General features: G+C 45.2%; 1 protein-coding gene across 2 annotated transcripts in view; it reads right to left on the minus strand.

Annotated features, from left to right (window-relative positions):
• Positions 1–17,576, minus strand: part of CDK5RAP2 (CDK5 regulatory subunit associated protein 2) — a 176,843-nt gene that overhangs the window by 142,144 nt on the left and 17,123 nt on the right. For both annotated transcript variants that reach the window (XM_077305310.1, XM_077305309.1), the window contains exons 5-11: positions 12,730–12,806; positions 11,922–12,045; positions 9,771–9,925; positions 7,791–7,941; positions 4,608–4,661; positions 2,073–2,192; positions 205–297 (exon numbers count right to left, since the gene is read on the minus strand). In XM_077305310.1, coding sequence (XP_077161425.1) covers positions 205–297; positions 2,073–2,192; positions 4,608–4,661; positions 7,791–7,941; positions 9,771–9,925; positions 11,922–12,045; positions 12,730–12,806 — 774 coding nt within the window. The remainder of the gene's footprint in view (positions 1–204; positions 298–2,072; positions 2,193–4,607; positions 4,662–7,790; positions 7,942–9,770; positions 9,926–11,921; positions 12,046–12,729; positions 12,807–17,576) is intronic.

A 17,576-nucleotide genomic window follows, 5' to 3' on the forward strand; every position in this document is an offset into this window, starting at 1 on the left:
GCAAGAATAGCTCTAAGAAAACTGTGACAAGCCCAAGATCACCCAGCTGGCGGCATGTAGGGGAGGAGTGGGGAATCAAACTGGGATCTTCCAGATCTTCCGCCGCACTGGCTCTTAACAGCTTTCTCTGCAACACTTATTCCACAGTCCAGAAGATAATGAACATACTTCCGAAACAGCTGCCATAATGTCTTAATGTCTCACCTGGAACATCTGCAGCTGAACTTTATGGGTGGCCTCTCTGGCCTTGATCAATGAGGCATTCAAACTTTCCAGTTCAGAACTCAGATCTTCATTCTAAAAAGAGAAGGGGGGAAATCCCACTGAAGTGCTAAGAAAGGTACAATGCTGAAAAAGATGGCGAGAAAAGGAACTTTGGATCTTAGTGTGAACATATGAAGATGCTCTCCGGGAAGTTCTGACTCTGACTTACTGTTGCCACTTGCCAAGGTAGGGTTTTTACCAATAACCCCGATGGGAAGAGACCCACCCTGGTCTCTAGCCAAACAGCAGCCCAAGAACCCCCAATATTGAGAACAAATAGAAAATGACTTCAAACACTGAAGCAACCAAGTGGATCCTCGAGAGAAATGCCTATAGCAGCTTTTTCTTTTCTTTTTTAACCATTTGACCATGGGGGCCTCAGCCCCCTTCCCTTCCCACCCCTCCAGGCCTATCACTGGCCACTTTGGGAGGGGTTGGGTCAACCTGTCAAAATAAGGGTATATTTTTAAAAAATTCAAAGCCTTATTCTTTTTGATCAGAGCTGGAAACAGGAGGCACAGGGTGGGAAGGCTTTGAAGACGCAGCAGAAGAGGGAGAGGCAGGGGAAAAAAAAGAAGAAGAGTTGGTTTTTATATCTCGCTTTTCACTGCCCAGGAGTCTCAAAGCAGCTTACAATCACCTTCCCTTCCTCTCCCCACAACAGACACCCTGTGCGGGAGGTGAGGCTGAGCGAGCTCTGACAGGACTGCTTGGTCAGAACAGCACTATCAGGACTATCAGGTCACCCTGATGGCTGCATGTGGAGGAGTGGGGAATTAAACCCAGCTCGCCAGATTAGAAGCCACCACTCTTAAAAGCTGCATCATGCTGGCCCTTTGTGAGTCAGCTTGCTGTAGTGGTTAGGAGCATGGACTTTTAATCTGCTGAGCCGGGTTTGATTCCCAGCTCCTCCTCCACGTGCAGCTGGCTGGGTGACCTTGGGCTCCCTACAGCACTGATAGTTCTGACCAAGCAGTAATATCATGTCTCTCTCAGCCTCACCTCCCTCACAGGGTGTCTGTTGTGGGGAGAGGAAGAGAAGACGACTGTAAGCCACTTTCAGACTCCTTTGGGTAGAGAAAGGTGGCATAGAAGAACCAACTCTTCTTCTTTGTAGCACCATGCAGTACTATGGCTGGGAAACTATGGTCTCCAGTCTAATACAACAGCTGAGTTTACACACCATATACTTACACTCAAGAGGGAACTGATCCCTCATCCACCTGCTAGAGGAAAACTTGAATACTTCCCTAGACACTGATCCATCTGTGTGTCCGCACAGAATCTGAATGCCTGGTTCAGTTCTGCAGCAGCTTTGCTTCCTAAGCTCCAAGTGCACCGCTTTACCCCCTCCCCAAGTGGGAAACTGTGGCTAGGAAGGCTTGGGAAGAAGAAGGTTGGTGTTTAACAGGTAAACAGTCATCCAACAGCTTCAGGAACTGATTTTTCCACTCATTCCATCATATGAGCAGACCAGACTCGCCTTAAATTAAATCAGACCAGTCTACGCTGCCACTACAAGAAACATGGGGTACCTAAAGACAGATGGTGAGTAGATGGAAGTTTGTGAAATTCCCACAGTGAGGAGACTGGTAAACAGTCTGAGTGAGGCTTTATCCAGATTAGATCAGAACATTGAGGGAAGCCAGCAGCTGCTTGATGTCTCAAGGACCAAAACCTCAGTCCCTGCCTCAACTGATTCCTACAGGAGTAAATCTCCACCCCAAACCCTTCATATTGCCCTTCCTTTAAACCATTTTCCACATGCTTTGCTCAACATTATTTTCCGGGGGTAGCATTCCGCCTACCTCATTTGTCTTGGTGTTCAAAGCCAGCGTTAACCCCTGGATAGTTTTGTCTCGTTTCAAAGCGTTTCTTCTTTCCACAGAAAGCTCCCTCTCCCGTTCGTGCACCTCCTCCCGGAGGGACTAAATAAGACAATGAAAAAAGGCAATGTGATTTTAAACACGCAGCAACCATTCTGCATGCTAGAACACTTGCAGGGGGTCAAGAAAAATCCATTGTTGCTGGCCTAGTGCCGTGCACCACTGTGGTCAGGATAGCTAGGGCAGTGCTGTGTGGATCTGTGCAACAGATGGGCCACTCACCATAAGAGGGTGTACCAGAGGCCTCCTCGGGAGGTGCTGAGTTCGCCTTCTTTGGAAGTTTTTAAGCAGAGGCTAGGTAGTCATCTCATAAAAATGCTGATTTTATGAACTTTAAAATTATTTTATATAAAATGTGTATATATGTGTATATATGTGTATATATATATCTGTTTTCATCTATAGGTTGCTTGCTGAAGACTGATTTTGTTAGTATCCGTGTAGAAATCAACTTTCTATATAATATGGTCTGCATGAGGACAAGATATATTCTTACTTTGTTACAGTTCACTGATGAAGTTAAAAAATGAGGCTGTTGTATCCAGGATCTCGTTCTGCTTATATTTGCTTATATTGTTTGAATAAAATTTTTGTCATCGCCAGCTTGAAAACTACTACTTTCTTCTGTCTACATACAACCGGGTGCCAGAATGGGGGGGGGGGGGGACTTTGCAGATTGCCTCTCCCTTCTCCCAGGATCTGGAAAGGATGGAGGCCCCCAGCAGGGAACTCACCAGCTGGGGCAGCTCTCATACAGCAGGGATCTGCAGCCTCTGAAGGAAGTGGAAGGAGGAGGGGGTGGTCAGGGGTGGGGGACAGAAGGCAGTTGGCTGGCCGCTGGACGGACAGGCAAGGAGGAGGCACTCAGGAGCGGGACAGCCACCCTGACCGGCCTTACCAGAAATATTAAGTGGAACAGATGAACACCTGATTATGTTTAAAATGTTTAAATTATTGTTTTATTATATAGTATGCTGTAAAATGGCCTGAGCTCTCGGGGAAGTGTGGCACAGAAATTTGAAAATAAATAAATATTTCATACAGAGATCAATCATGTGGACTTGAATCTACCCATCCATAGTGTCTATTACTCCCATATTAGAAGGGAGTAAGCCAAAAAGATCACTAGAATCCTTTAGCTATTTGTTTCCAGTATAGGAACATGCCACAACCTTATGGGGCTGTGGCAATGATTAAACTGCAAAAACAACAATATTTGGGTCCCCCACTGAGAACAATGGAGGATAAATGAGTTAAAATAAAATATATAAATAACATTTTAAATTCAGACGTCACATAAGAGGAAGAGTCGTTTTTAATACCCTGCTTTTCACTGCTCGAGGGAACCTCAAAGTGGCTTGCAACGGGCTCCCCTTCTCCCTGCGTCATCCTGTGAGGTGGGTGGAGCTGAGTGAGCTCTAATAGAACTGTGACTGGCCCAAGGTCACCCAGCCGGCTGCAACCGGAAGAGGAGGGCATCAACACGGCTTCTACAGATTAGAAGCCGCCACTGTTAACCACAACACCAAGCTGGCTCTTTGTTTCTCCATTAGCATGTTGCAGTTAACAAGACAGCTGTCTTAGGCTGAAAGCTCATCCTGCCTTGTTGGGTGACTTGCACTGAAACATCTCATTTAACTGATCAAATTAGGGTGTCAACTATGGTTTATTGTACTGTTTGGATTCAGCCTACTCTGCATTTTGCGTGATGTGTTATTTGTGCAGTTCTCTACACAGATCCAGAAGAAAACACTGGAAACCTGATTGTTACCGGGTGAAAGAAACGTCAGACGGCATCAGTGTAGGTCTTCTTTAATGGGCGCTTGGAGGATGTGTATGAGCAACAGGGCAAGATCATTAGGAATGAATAAAAGGGGCTAAAAAATAAAATGCTGCAAATGGCTTTGAGGGCATGAGAATGAGAAACAAAGTCACTCAGGACGTAAAGCTGTTCTAAAGTTAAGCCAGAAGGAGACAAAAGGAAGCAACATCTAAGTCAGCAACAGATCTGAGCAAAGGCAAGCAACAGCTGCCAAGGATTAAGAAAATATTTGCAAAAAAATATTTTAAAGCTCTCCTTGGAGGAAAACCGAGCCTCTTGTGGCGCAGAGTGGTAAGGCAGCCGCCTGAAAGCTTTGCCCATGAGGTTGGGAGTTCAATCCCAGCAGCCGGCTCAAGGTTGACTCAGCCTTCCATCCTTCCGAGGTCGGTAAAATGAGTACCCAGCTTGCTGGGGGGTAAACGGTAATGACTGGGGAAGGCACTGGCAAACCACCCCGTATTGAGTCTGCCATGAAAACGCTAGAGGGCGTCACCCCAAGGGTCAGACATGACTCGGTGCTTGCACAGGGGATACCTTTACCTTTACCTGGAGGAAAACCATTTGCAAGCAGGATAGTCAGCTCCTGCAAGCATTCATACCCTGCCCAGTATTCATCAGATAAAAAAAAAAATTACCTGAATTTGTTTTTCTAATTCATTTTTCTCATTTTGGAGCTCTGTTCTAAGAGCCTGTAAAAACAGAAACATCACATTTTTATTCGAGGGAAAGAGCCAGACAGATTAATAATCTGAATTTCATCATTCCAATAAATTAAGATGGCAAAAAAAGAGAAAAGATCTATGGAACCCTGAGGACAAAACTCTTTGAAGTACCCCCAAGATTCAAGGTTCTGCCTTAGAACATAAATATCTGGCTTTTGTGTATATAATAAATTCACTACGGGAGGAATATGGTAACAAACTCAAAGCAGGGTTTCTCTATGGTCAATCCTCATGTAAAAATGGATTCATTATAGGAGAGAGGGAAGGGATAAGAAACTATTATGGCCCACAATTCCGTGCAACTTTCCACAATCACTCCTCCAAATAGGTGCTCATCACTGGGGTAGTAAAAAGAGGCAGTAAAAAAGGCTGCCATCACTGGGGTAGTAAAAAGAGGCAGACAAGGAAAAGTTGAGGGCTGTCTTTCCAGCAATGCAGAAATCTACACATTGTAAATTTAAATTTACAACATTTTATTTGCGTGCAGACAAGGGTGGAAAACCAGGAGTCTGCAAAGGATCACAAAACCCCACTACCTCTGCTCAAATATGGTGAAGGGGAGGGAACTTAAAAAGCCCCCGCAGACAATAATTGCCCAAGGATGCTTTCTTAGCCTTTTTGCACAAACAGACGGGAGATTTCTCTAAATCAACCTTTTTCAACCTTTTGACCATGGAGGAGCCCCTGAAATATTCTTTCAGGCTTTGAGGAGCCCTGGAAGTGATGTCATCTGGTCACACACCCCTGCCATGCCCCCCCCAAGCCCCTGGGAGTGACATGTTGCCAGAAGTGACATCACCACCCACATTAACTGGGGGAGAGGAGAAATAGAAGATGGTTTAAGGTGGGAATAGGCATGCAACCTCCGCCCCTCCAAGGCACATGAACCATGAGAGACCTCACGCTGGGAGGGGGGGAGGCAATGGAAACAGCTGGTTCCCTAGCTTGTGGCAGAGTCCATTAAGGCAGGAGGGGAAAGACTGCGGACCCCTTCTGGAGCTCCCGCAGCCTCTCCCCCCCCCCCCCACCATGGTCGATAGATCCCTGGTTGGGAATCCCTCCTCTAAATGCTGAGCAACATGCATGAGGTAAGGCTGCATATGTCCGAACAGTGGCAGTAAGATACGCCAAAGATTTTTAAATCATTCAGTCTTTTATCTCATTTTTTTTTAAGTCTGAGAAACTAAAACTTGTGACTAGATGGGTGAAAAAAGGCAGACATGGTGTGTGGATGATCTGCAGAAATCAAGACAGAGGCATGGCCAAGGGAAGAAGTATATACAAAGCTGCTTCATACCAAGTCATTGCAAAGGGGCAGCTGTGCTAATCTGTGGTAGCAAAACGAAACAAGAGACAGTGGCAACTTAAAGAGTAGCAATATTTACTTCTATCAGAGCTTTCCTGAATCGTAACTCAGTCCCTTCAGATATGCAAGATAGGCTTAAGGCGAAGATTACAACGGGGAGGGAGTACTTAAGGCAGAGATTGAATGCCATTGTGAACTTTTCAAGTGTAAATCTGTCCAGGAGGAAATAGGTGGAGAGGAGCGAATCTAGTCACAGAACTGCAAATTGTGACCTCTCAGGGTGTCTGAAATAATAGCAGTTACAAATAATGGGGGATGAGAGAGGTCAGAGGTTCAAACTGATAAGCAGGGTGATTTGTTGAAGTGAAAAATCACATGCTGGTGGGCAGCCCTGTTGATCTGAAGCAGGGGAACAAAATGTGAGTCCAGTGACACCTGTGAGGCCAATGGAGTTTTCTTTCCAGGTATAAGCTTTTGTGTGCATGGACATTTCTCCAGAGACACTGGAAGGGAAGCCCCCAGTTCATACATATACATAGAAGGTGAGCAGCAAGTTAGCATAAGCATAATAAAGGGGTTCATTGATTCCTTTATTCTTTAGGTTTCTACCCCCATCCCACCCCACCTCCCTGGGGACAGGGATCACCAGTTCATTGGTGCCTGCAGAGTGTAGTGCTCTTAGGGGGGCATAGGTGGAGAGGAGAAAAGGAGGTTGAGAGGGGACATGATAGCCCTCTTTAAGTATTTGAAAGGTTGTCACTTGGAGGAGGGCAGGATGCTGTTTCTGTTGGCTGCAGAGGAGAGGACATGCAGTAATGGGTTTAAACTACAAGTACAACGATATAGGCTAGATATCAGGGAAAAAATTTCACAGTCAGAGTAGTTCAGCAGTGGAACAGGCTGCCTAAGGAGGTGGTGAGCTCCCCCTCACTGGCAGTCTTCAAGCAAAGGTTGGATACACACTTTTCTTGGATGTTTTGGGCTGATCCTGCGTTGAGCAGGGGGCTGGACTAGATGGCCTGTGTGGCCCTTTCCAACTCTATGATTCTATGATTCTAGGTGTCCCACAATTACTCGGGGCCCAGGCCGGATATGGCCTTGGAGGTGATTACCTTAAGCCTGATCTGGTATTTCCTCCCCCCCCCCCGGAATTCCATCCGAACTACTAATGGTGACCATATAAACTAAGCTTGTTATTCCTGTTTGGTCCTTGCATCTATTGAACACCTTCATGATGCCATATGCTAGTCTGTTGCTCACCTTCTACTGTCTACTGTGTATTATGGTAAGGATTTTAATGGGGAATTTTTAACATTTTATTGATTTGTATATAATGTTGTAAACCGCCGTAAGCCGGTTCGCTGAGAGAGGCGGTTATACAAGTCTAATGATGATGATGATGAAGAAGATGATAAATAATAATAAAGGTCTAGACTGGCATCTTCCACTTCAATGTATCTGAAGAAGTGTGCATGCTAATGCCAATCTGCTGCTCACCTTGTATCAGTAGGCGATGCTGATAGAAGCTGTACCAGGATCAAACCGCCAGACCATCTACCTCAGCACAGTCTACTCTGGCTGCAGGCTCACCAAGGCCCCCAGCAGAAACAGACATTTGCTGACAAAGGGAGATGAATACAGGGCATTCCCCATGGGCTCACCTACTGAGCCCCCCCCCCTCTCTCTGGCGGCATCAGGTCACAGCAGGATTCCTGTTTCTGCACAAGAGACCACAAAATCTTGTACTAAACAAATGCAAAAGGCTTCTGTTCCTCAGAGACTTTCCTCACCTGCAGCTCCCTCTCTTTTTCATCCAACAAAGCTTGGGTTTTCTCTGTTGACAGATTCTCCTCAGAAAATCCACCTTGGGACTTGGCCTCTTCCAGGCGCTGAATGAGAGCATCTTTGTCTTTCAGTGATAGTCTCAGCTGCTCTAAACACCTAAAATTACAAAATCGGAATATTACAACATTGTTCAGGAAACCTGGGGACAGAACATGTTGCCCAAACGTAACATGCTAATTGAGGGGCCTTTTTTGGTATTTCAGCTGCTTCTCCACAATAAGCAGTGGCTAACATTAATTGTATTGGGGGGGGGGGCTGATCATTGTTCTGTTCTCCTAGTGCAAGCCATAAAAATTAAGCAAGATTCGTATCAGGACATTTAATGGGGATGCTTGTTTTGATACCACTACTCCCTGTCACCCTAAACAGGCTTTCTCAAACAGGCCGTAGAAGGGTGTCCCAAATGGGCGGGAGTTAATTTTATAAAAATTTATATATACTAGTAGTAGAGCCCGCTGAAACCAAAATTCAGTGGGCGCTAGGGGCCTGGGGAGCTTTTTTCTCCCCCCCCCCCCCCGTTCCGGAAAAAAGCTGCCCAGGCTCCAGGGAAGGCGATCCGCGGCTCTGCGAGATTGGTCCCTCCGATTGTCTGTCCGGAGGAAGGGTCCAATCCGGACCCTTCCTCATCCCGGACACAACCCGCCTCGGAACGCCTTACAGCTTTATTTAGTCCATGGCGCCCGCGGCGCCACGGGAGGTGTTAAGATTTTTATATATATTTTTAATTGTTAAATATTTATTGGGTGACACAACCGTATATGGTCATGTTGACCCACCCACCCCCCTTCCAAAATGGTCAATGTAAGGCCTGGAGGGTGTGGGAAGGGACCCTGGGGTGGGCGTATATGCAGCTATGCTTCTCAACCATATTCTGCATGATTGCGCCTCTTCTGAGGTTTCTCAAAGGTAAAGAAAATTGAGAAAGGCTGCCCTAAAAGCTTGCCCTCTTCCTCTTTCTCTCTTTAATCTCATACACAGATACAAGACTTCCTGTGACCTTCTCTCTTCCAAATACACCACCTTCCGTAGTCCAAGGTCTTGTGCTCTCTCAAACTTCGCCCTTTCCCTCTTGCTGCCTTTCTCCTTGGAGCTGCCCCCCAGAACAGATAAGTGACACCGCCCCTCTTCCCCCTCCGAATCCATCAAAAACCACCTTTTCAACAAAGCATTTCAACAAAGCGTTTGATCCAACCTCTTCATCCATCAACAGAAATGAATCCTAAGTCTGTACAAATGGAACAGAAGCATCTTCTTCCCTTGTTTATCCCCTTCTCTACCTCCCTCCCCTCTTTCACCAGATGCATCAAGTGAACCAGAGTAAGGAAGGGGGTTTTATACCCCAGTTTTCTCTACCTTAAGGAGTTTCAAAGCAGCTTACAATCACAGGAATCTTGTAGGCTTCACATGGAGGAGTGGAGGATCAACCTTATTGCTCCAGACCTGAACCCTCTGCTCTTAATCACTACAATACCAATACACATCAGCACAGCAATAATACCTAATACCAGTCAAGTGGGCGGTTCCTAAAGCAGTAGTACAGAACACCCACAAACCAGGTAGGTATTTCTAAATGCGTGGGGGGGGGGGCGGGGGGAGACATACAGACTCACTCCTTGGGCAGATAGAAGAGTACAATTTTGTAAATCAACCATAGGGAAAAGTTCCAAGACAACTAGATAAAGAATTATTTTGCTCAAGGAGGCACAGAACATTGGGAACTGTAGATAACCTATTCAAGGAAGGTGGGAATCTGCTCAAGACCCTAAAAGCTTAGAGGATGCTGGAGGATCAGATTGGGTGGGGAGATTTCCAAGACACCCCCCACAACACGCACAATTTCATGCAGGACCCCAGCTTGCTCAGAAAATAACCAACCAGAACAAGGCGCCAGCTAAAAGACTGCTAATCAGTTATGAAGATTTGACCTGTCTTTTCCTTCGAGTGCAGCCACCATATCCAGGTCCTTGGGTGGGATATTTTGGAGCAAAGAGAGCTGATGATCAGCAGCCATTCTTAGAACTTTCTCCCGCTCAGTCAGCGCAAGTGCTTTTTGTAGTTCTTCATGTGCAGTTTTAAGATCCTGTATTCAAAAGCAAAGACTAACGATGAACCGAGTGTTGATACTGGCAATGCAACAGCACATATACCCCGAATACTTTCAAGGACTATTCTTTGGAGGAGTAGAGGAGGAAACTGGCATGCTTCAATGTATTGACAGTGTACATTGGGGCGCATGGGGGCCTAATATACATAATCCTACAACCTCAATAAAACCAACAGGCTGGGAGAGGTTGTGAGAATCGAATCTGCATTTATCTAGGCCTACATGTGGGATGCCCAGCTCACACAGTTCTTAACACGCACATAATAGGGAGGAGTATATGCTTGCGACTGAATAAAATGGCAGTCCTTGATTATGTACATTTATCAACCAGGTCCATGCTAAGCCTATCTTTGATAAGCTTCACTGGCTCCCAAATTTGCTATCAGGCTGAAGTCAAGGGCTGGTTCTCACCTATATATGGCATCTCCCCTTCTGAAAATCTGCATCTCCAGTCCATTCATTGGTTCTGCTGATCATGCCCTCTGTTTCAACAGACTAGACATCTATGGCAGGGGTAGTCAAACTGCGGCCCTCCAGATGTCCATGGACTACAATTCCCATGAGCCCCTGCCAGCAAATGCTGGCAAGGGCTCATGGGAATTGTAGTCTATGGACATTTGGAGGGCCGCAGTTTGACTACCCCTGATCTATGGCATAGACTTTGTACAATAAGTCCCAGCTTTACAGAATGGTACACCAGAAGGCACGCAGAGAGCATTTTCATTGTTAACATTTCATAGGCATTCCTTGCTGGGCCATTTTCCACCTGGTGTTCATTGACAGATTGCACTGGTGTTAGACTTGTTTATGTCTTTATGTGCCATTATTTTAAGCAATTTTGAATTTCAGATGGGAAAGGACATAAGCATCTAAATAAATAGCCATGATGAGTTCCATCCTTCCCTTGGCACTACAGTATTTCACCGGGCCCAGTTTGTCCATAAAAGCACCTACAAAAGCTGTAAGAGGTCTCAGAGCACTTGGAATCACCTGCATTTTCACACATGATGCTTTCATCAGTGGCTCTTTCACAGGGACATGCATAAGCTAAATTTCACCAGAACAGAAAGGGAGAGCCTCTTTTCACACTGATCAAAGTAACTACTGGTCTACTATGCTTTCCCCTATCTTGCATTTATATGTACTATCCTCCCTTGATTTGAACAAAGCCTGGGATTTTTGTAAAATTCAAGATTGGGTTAGTGGGAAAGTTGCCTTAAGAGACAGGGATCTGGTGCAAAACTCTAAATTTTCCAGGTAGTATCTTTCTCTGGCTATTTAAATGATCTAACTAATGTCCATCTAAGTAAAGCCTTCACTTGTGTAAGGTTTCAGACCCTCCCTTCAGCATATTTGCACAGCAGATTTAATTGGGTCACACCAGATTGCCGGTTGTGCCCTTGTGGGCTTAACCAAGTAGAAGATCTAATTCATTATGTCCTGTATTGCCCTCTATATGATGATGTTTGAGTTAAGTTGAACACACTACTGTCTACTGTCTCTGATGAAGATAAAATAATATTTCTTTTGGCAGACGTTCTCCCTCCTGTCACTTTAATAGTTCCTAATTTCATTTCCTCGTCCATAATTATTAGGATGAGGTTTGTTTCTAGTACGGCTGAGGAATCCTCATAGTAGTCGATGCTTAATTCTTTTGACTCTATTTCATTTACTTCACTCTGTGCTTGCAATTTTTAGCCATGTTTAATAACTTCTTACCAATTTTATTTTCATATCGTCTTGTGGACATAGTAAGATTGTCATTGCCATTGTTTTGGGTGTGATGTTATTTTTTATGCTTTGTTTGTATAGTGGTTATAGCTATGGCTTCAACCATAAACTTCTTAATTCATTGCTCAAAGACAGAAGGCCTTCTCTCTCCAAGATATGCCAACGTCAGAAAACAGAGAAGTGTACCAAGAGACAGTTATTGATAGATTGGCATCACACTCAGAGGTCTTTAAGGACTTGCCTCTTCTAGAAGGTTTATTCTGCTCATCAGACGTTCTTCTACTTGCTGGACCTTCTTACGAGCCTCCTCTTGAACACGCTGGACTTCAGCATCCCCACCCTGAGCCAAGCTTTCCACTGCTTTTCTGCAAAGACAAAAGGACTCATCAGGCAGGAATGAACATAAGAGGAGGAGGGTTCATCTTGAGACTATTCACTAGCCCCGCCTTTCTCAACTTTTTTAGCACTGAGAAACCCCTGAAACATTCTTCAGGCTTCGAGAAAACCCAGAAGTGGTGCAACCATACAGTTGGGAAGCACAGCTGTGGACATGCCCACCCGGGACCCCTCCCCACCCCTATAGGCTCATCGTGGGCCATTTTGGGAGGAAGGGCAGATCAACATGACCATATATAGCCTGAAAAACACATAACAAATTTAAAAAATGTTTTAATTAACTACCACCCATTTGGGAAACCATTCCAGGGCCCTCAAGAAACCCCAGGGTTTCACGAAACCTTGGATGAGGAAGCCTGCACTAGCCTATAATTATACTAACATTGCCAATTATTTTGCACATAATCCCTCAGCCCTTCTTAAAACAACCCCAATGTGATAGATAAGACAGTTCTTACAGGACTGTGCTCCTGCTGTCAAAGACAACATTGCAAGGAAGTCTGTTGTTCCATTGCCAATTAATTTTCATGTTTGGAAGACCCTGTTCTGGCAGACCATCTAGGACGGGACATGGACAGGTTTCTGGGGGACAGCAGAGCAGTTCAGACTTAAAGGAGGACAGTGGGCAAAAGCAATACACGGGCGTGACTCACGAAGCCTTGATGAGCAACCGTTCCCGCTCCTGCAGTTCTCGTTTCAGGCTTTCCAGTTCAACTTTGAGTTCAATATTCTGTAGCAGAACAAGAAGGAGATAACAACAAGCCAGGAAGGCCTTGGATTATTCCTCCTTACCTGCCCACAAGGAGCCTCTTGTGGCGCAGAGTGGTAAGGCAGCCGTCTGAAAGCTTTGCCCATGAGGCTGGGAGTTCGATCCCAGCAGCCGGCTCAAGGTTGACTCAGCCTTCCATCCTTCCGAGGTCAGTAAAATGAGCACCTAGCTTGCTGGGGGGTAAACGGTAATGACTGGGGAAGGCACTGGCAAACCACCCCGTATTGAGTCTGCCATGAAAATGCTAGAGGGCGTCACCCCAAGGGTCAGACATGACTCGGTGCTTGCACAGGGCATACCTTTACCTTTTAGAGCCTCTTGTGGCATAGAGTGGTAAGGCAGCAGACATGCAGTCTGAAGCTCTGCCCATGAGGTTGGGAGTTTGATCCCAGCAGCCGGCTCAAGGTTAACTCAGCCTTCCATCCTTCTGAGGTCGGTAAAATGAGTACCCAGCTTGCTGGGGGGTAAACGGTCATGACTGGGGAGGGCACTGGCAAACCACCCCGTATTGAGTCTGCCATGAAAACGCTAGAGGGCATCACCCCAAGGGTCAGACATGACTCGGTGCTTGCACAGGGGATACCTTTACCTTTACCTGCCCACAGCCCGAATTGATGGCTGGTAACTTCGACATCTAATTCCATTCAGTGAGCGGGATTTAAAAGGCTGAAGGGCAAAAATATGAAGACTCTCCAGCTTTGCTCAAGGCATGCTCATGCAATTGCCCCACATAGTGGCATAGGTTGTTCTTACCCCCGCAGGGCCAGTCGGTTGGCAAATACAAAACAGTTTTCAGGCATTTTAATTTAGTATATTATAATCTTGCCTTGGCTCCGAGGAGGCTGGAGAGGCAGTGGTTGCCCTTGCAAGAGCTCAGGCTTAAAAAAAAAACAGCCCAGGTGTCTCTCGACAGTTTCCGTACCAGTGCGGACTGGATCATAATTTTCATCAAGTGTAAAAAAGCATTTTAACCACTATATTACATTGATGCAGTTCAACTCCCACAGTTTATAATTCATTTAATCACATCGGCACATTTGTCCAAACGGGCACCTGAGAAAAACACTTCAAACAATCCACCCTGTGGTGGAATTTCCATGCAAGTACTATTAGCGAATGGGCCTAAAGGATGCAACCAATTTACCTGGAACATTCATACCCTATCGCAGGGGTAGTCAAGCTGCGGCCCTCCAGATGTCCATGGACTACAATTCCCACAAGCCCCTGCCAGCATTCGCTGGCAGGGGCTCGTGGGAATTGTAGTCCATGGACATCTGGAGGGCCGCAGTTTGACTACCCCTGCCCTGTCGTCACTGACCAGTCCCCCTCACAACAGGATTTTAAATTATAAGATCATGGAGAATATGGATGGGAGGCATAGCTGTGTACAGACTCACTTGGGGCCCTTCCCATCCCCTCCAGGCCCATCATTGGCCATTCTGGGGGGGGGGGGTCAACATGGCCACATATGGCTATATCACCCGAGAAATTTTTAACAAATTAAAAATATATATTTAAATTAATAAACTCCCACCCATTCAAGAAACCTTTCCAAGGTTATCAAGGAATCCCGGGGTATCATGAAACCCTGGTTGAGAAAGCCTGCTGTAACCCATATATTTTTTTAATCTAAGGGCAGGCTTAGTCTGGTACTGAGAAACATAGAGCTGGAAGTGTCTCAAGGGCCATCTAGTCCAATCCCTACCTGCACAATGGAGGAAAGTCACAACTGCCGCTCTCCCCCGGAGACCCCTGCTCTATGCCCACAGGAAGGCAAAAGCTCTCAAAAAGCCCCTGGGCCAATCTGAGTTACTGCTTGTCTCTTGTGGGCCTTCCTGACCCCAAAGCAGCAATCACCATTACCCTGGGCATGTCAGAAAGCCCCACAAGAGACAAGCAGTAACTCATCCCTTATTGCCAACCCGCACATGATTTGCCTACTTTCACAGAATCAAAATTGCTGTCAGATGGCCATCTAGCCTCTTCTTAAAAACCACTAAAGGAAGAGAGCCTACTGCTGTAATATCAGGCACAAGCTAATAAGACTTAATTCATACATTAGTGCGCCATGGTTACTAACAAAAAAGGCTTCTTCTGGTTGGACACTCTATTCCACCAATAATGCTACTTGTGTTGAGATGTGAAATAAGCAAGTGAATAAGATGTCTCATGCAACTGAGATATCCAAATGTACTGATATGAGATGGATGCTGATTGTGGAGAAATGTCTGCTGCCTGGTAACACATGAAGTAAGGCTAATCTTAATGATTATCACCCCATCTTTGCCAATAAATGTAATGTATTATACATTGTGTGAGGAAGCATTACCTTTTTCTTTTATGAGTTCCTATGTTTTGTTTCTCCCTTCAAGGATCGCTGCCTTGTTGTGGCAAGGGGGCTTGCGTAGTTCAGTGAAGCTATGAGCTATACCGTGTAGGGCCACCCAAGATGGACAGGTCATAGCTGAGAGCTCTGACAAAAGGTGATCCACTGGAGAAGGAAATGGCAAACCACTCCAGTATCTTTGCCATGAAAACTCTATGGACAGTTCCAATAGGCATAATGATATGACGCCGGAAGATGAGCCCCTCAGGTCGGAAGGTGTCCAATATGCTACTGGGGATGAGCAGACGGCTAGTATGAGTAGCGCCAGAATGAATGAAGCGACTGGGCCAAAGCCGAAAGGACGCTCAGTTGTGGAAGTAACTGGTGGCAAAAAGACAGTCCGATGCTGTAAAGATTTTTATTCCATAGGAACCTGGAACGTCAGATCCATGAATCAAGGCAAGCTGGACGTGGTCAAACAAGAAATGACAAGACTGAACATCGACATTTTAGGAATCAGTGAACTAAAATGGACAGGAATGGGTGAATTTAATTCAGATGACCATCAGGTATACTACTGTGGACAAGAATCTCGCAGAAGAAATGGAGTAGCCTTCATAATCAATAAGAGAGTAGGAAAAGCAGTCTTGGGATACAATCCCCAAAATGACAGAATGATCTCAGTTCGAATCCAAGGAAAACCATTCAACATCACAGTGATCCAGGTCTATGCCCCAACCACTGCTGCTGAAGAGGATGAAGTTGATCAGTTCTATGAAGCCCTACAACACCTTCTAGAAGCAACGCCAAAAAATGATGTGCTTATCATCATGGGGGATTGGAATGCTAAAGTAGGAAGCCAAAAGATAACCGGGATAACAGGCAAGTTTGGCCTTGGAGTACAAAATGAAGCAGGGCACAGGCTGGTAGAATTTTGTCAAGAGAATACAATGGTCATAGCAAACACTCTTTTCCAACAACCCAAGAGACGACTCTACACATGGACATCACCAGACGGTCAACACAGAAATCAGATTGACTATGTGCTCTGCAACCAAAGATGGAAAAGTTCTATCCAGTCAATAAAAACAAGACCAGGAGCTGATTGTGGTTCAGATCATGAGCTTCTTGTTGCAAAATTTAGGCTTAAATTGAAGAAAGTAGGGAAAAGCACTAGGCCACTAAGGTATGAACTAAATCATATTCCCGACGAATACACAGTAGAAGTGACAAATAGATTTAAGGAATTAGATCTGATAGACAGAGTGCCTGAAGAACTATGGACGGGGTTCGCAACATTGTACAAGAGGTAGCAACTAAAACCATCCCAAAGAAAAAGAAATGCAAGAAATCAAAATGGCTGTCTGAGGAAGCTTTACAAATAGCTAAGGAGAGAAGGGAAGTGAAAGGCAAGGGAGAAAGAGAAAGATACACCCAATTGAATGCAGAATTCCAGAGAAAAGCTAGAAGAGATAAGAATGCCTTCTTAAATGAACAGTGCAAACAAATAGAAGAAAACAATAGAATGGGAAGGACCAGAGATATTTTCAAGAAAATTGGAGATATGAAGAGAACGTTTCATGCAAAGTTGGGTATGATAAGGGACCAAAATGGTAGGGACCTCACAGAAGCAGAAGAGATTAAACAAAGGTGGCAAAATTATACAGAACAACTATACAAGAGCGACCTTAACATCCCTGATGACCACAGTGGGGTAGTTACTGACCTGGAGCCAGACATCCTGGAATGTGAAGTCAAATGGGCCTTAGGAAGTCTGAGCAACATTAAAGCTAGTTTTGGTGACAGCATTCCAGTTGAACTATTCAAAATCTTAAAGGACGATGCAGTAAAAGTGCTACACTCAATATGCCAGCAAATTTGGAAAACTCAACAATGGCCACAGGATTGGAAAAGGTCAGTTTACGTTCCAATCCCAAAGAAGGGCAATGCCAAAGAATGTTCAAACTACCGCACCATTGCACTAATTTCTCATGCTAGCAAAGTTATGCTCAAAATCCTACAAGCTAGGCTCCAGCAATATGTGGACCGAGAACTTCCAGAAGTACAGGCAGGATTTCGAAGAGGCAGAGGAACTAGAGATCAAATTGCCAACATACGCTGGATCATGGAGAAAGCTAGGGAGTATCAGAAGAATGTCTACTTCTGCTTCATTGACTATGCTAAAGCCTTTGATTGTGTGGAGCACAACAAATTGTGGCAAGTTCTTAAAGAGATGGGAATACCAGAGAATCTTATTTGTCTCTTGAGAAATTTATATGCAGGTCAAGAAGCAACAGTGAGAACTGAACATGGAATCACTGACTGGTTCAAAATTGAGAAAGGAGTTCGGCAAGGCTGTATACTGTCGCCTTGCCTATTTAACTTGTATGCAGAGCACATCATGA

This window comes from Paroedura picta, chromosome 12 (genome assembly GCF_049243985.1).
Source record: "Paroedura picta isolate Pp20150507F chromosome 12, Ppicta_v3.0, whole genome shotgun sequence".
Lineage (NCBI taxonomy): Eukaryota > Metazoa > Chordata > Lepidosauria > Squamata > Gekkonidae > Paroedura > Paroedura picta.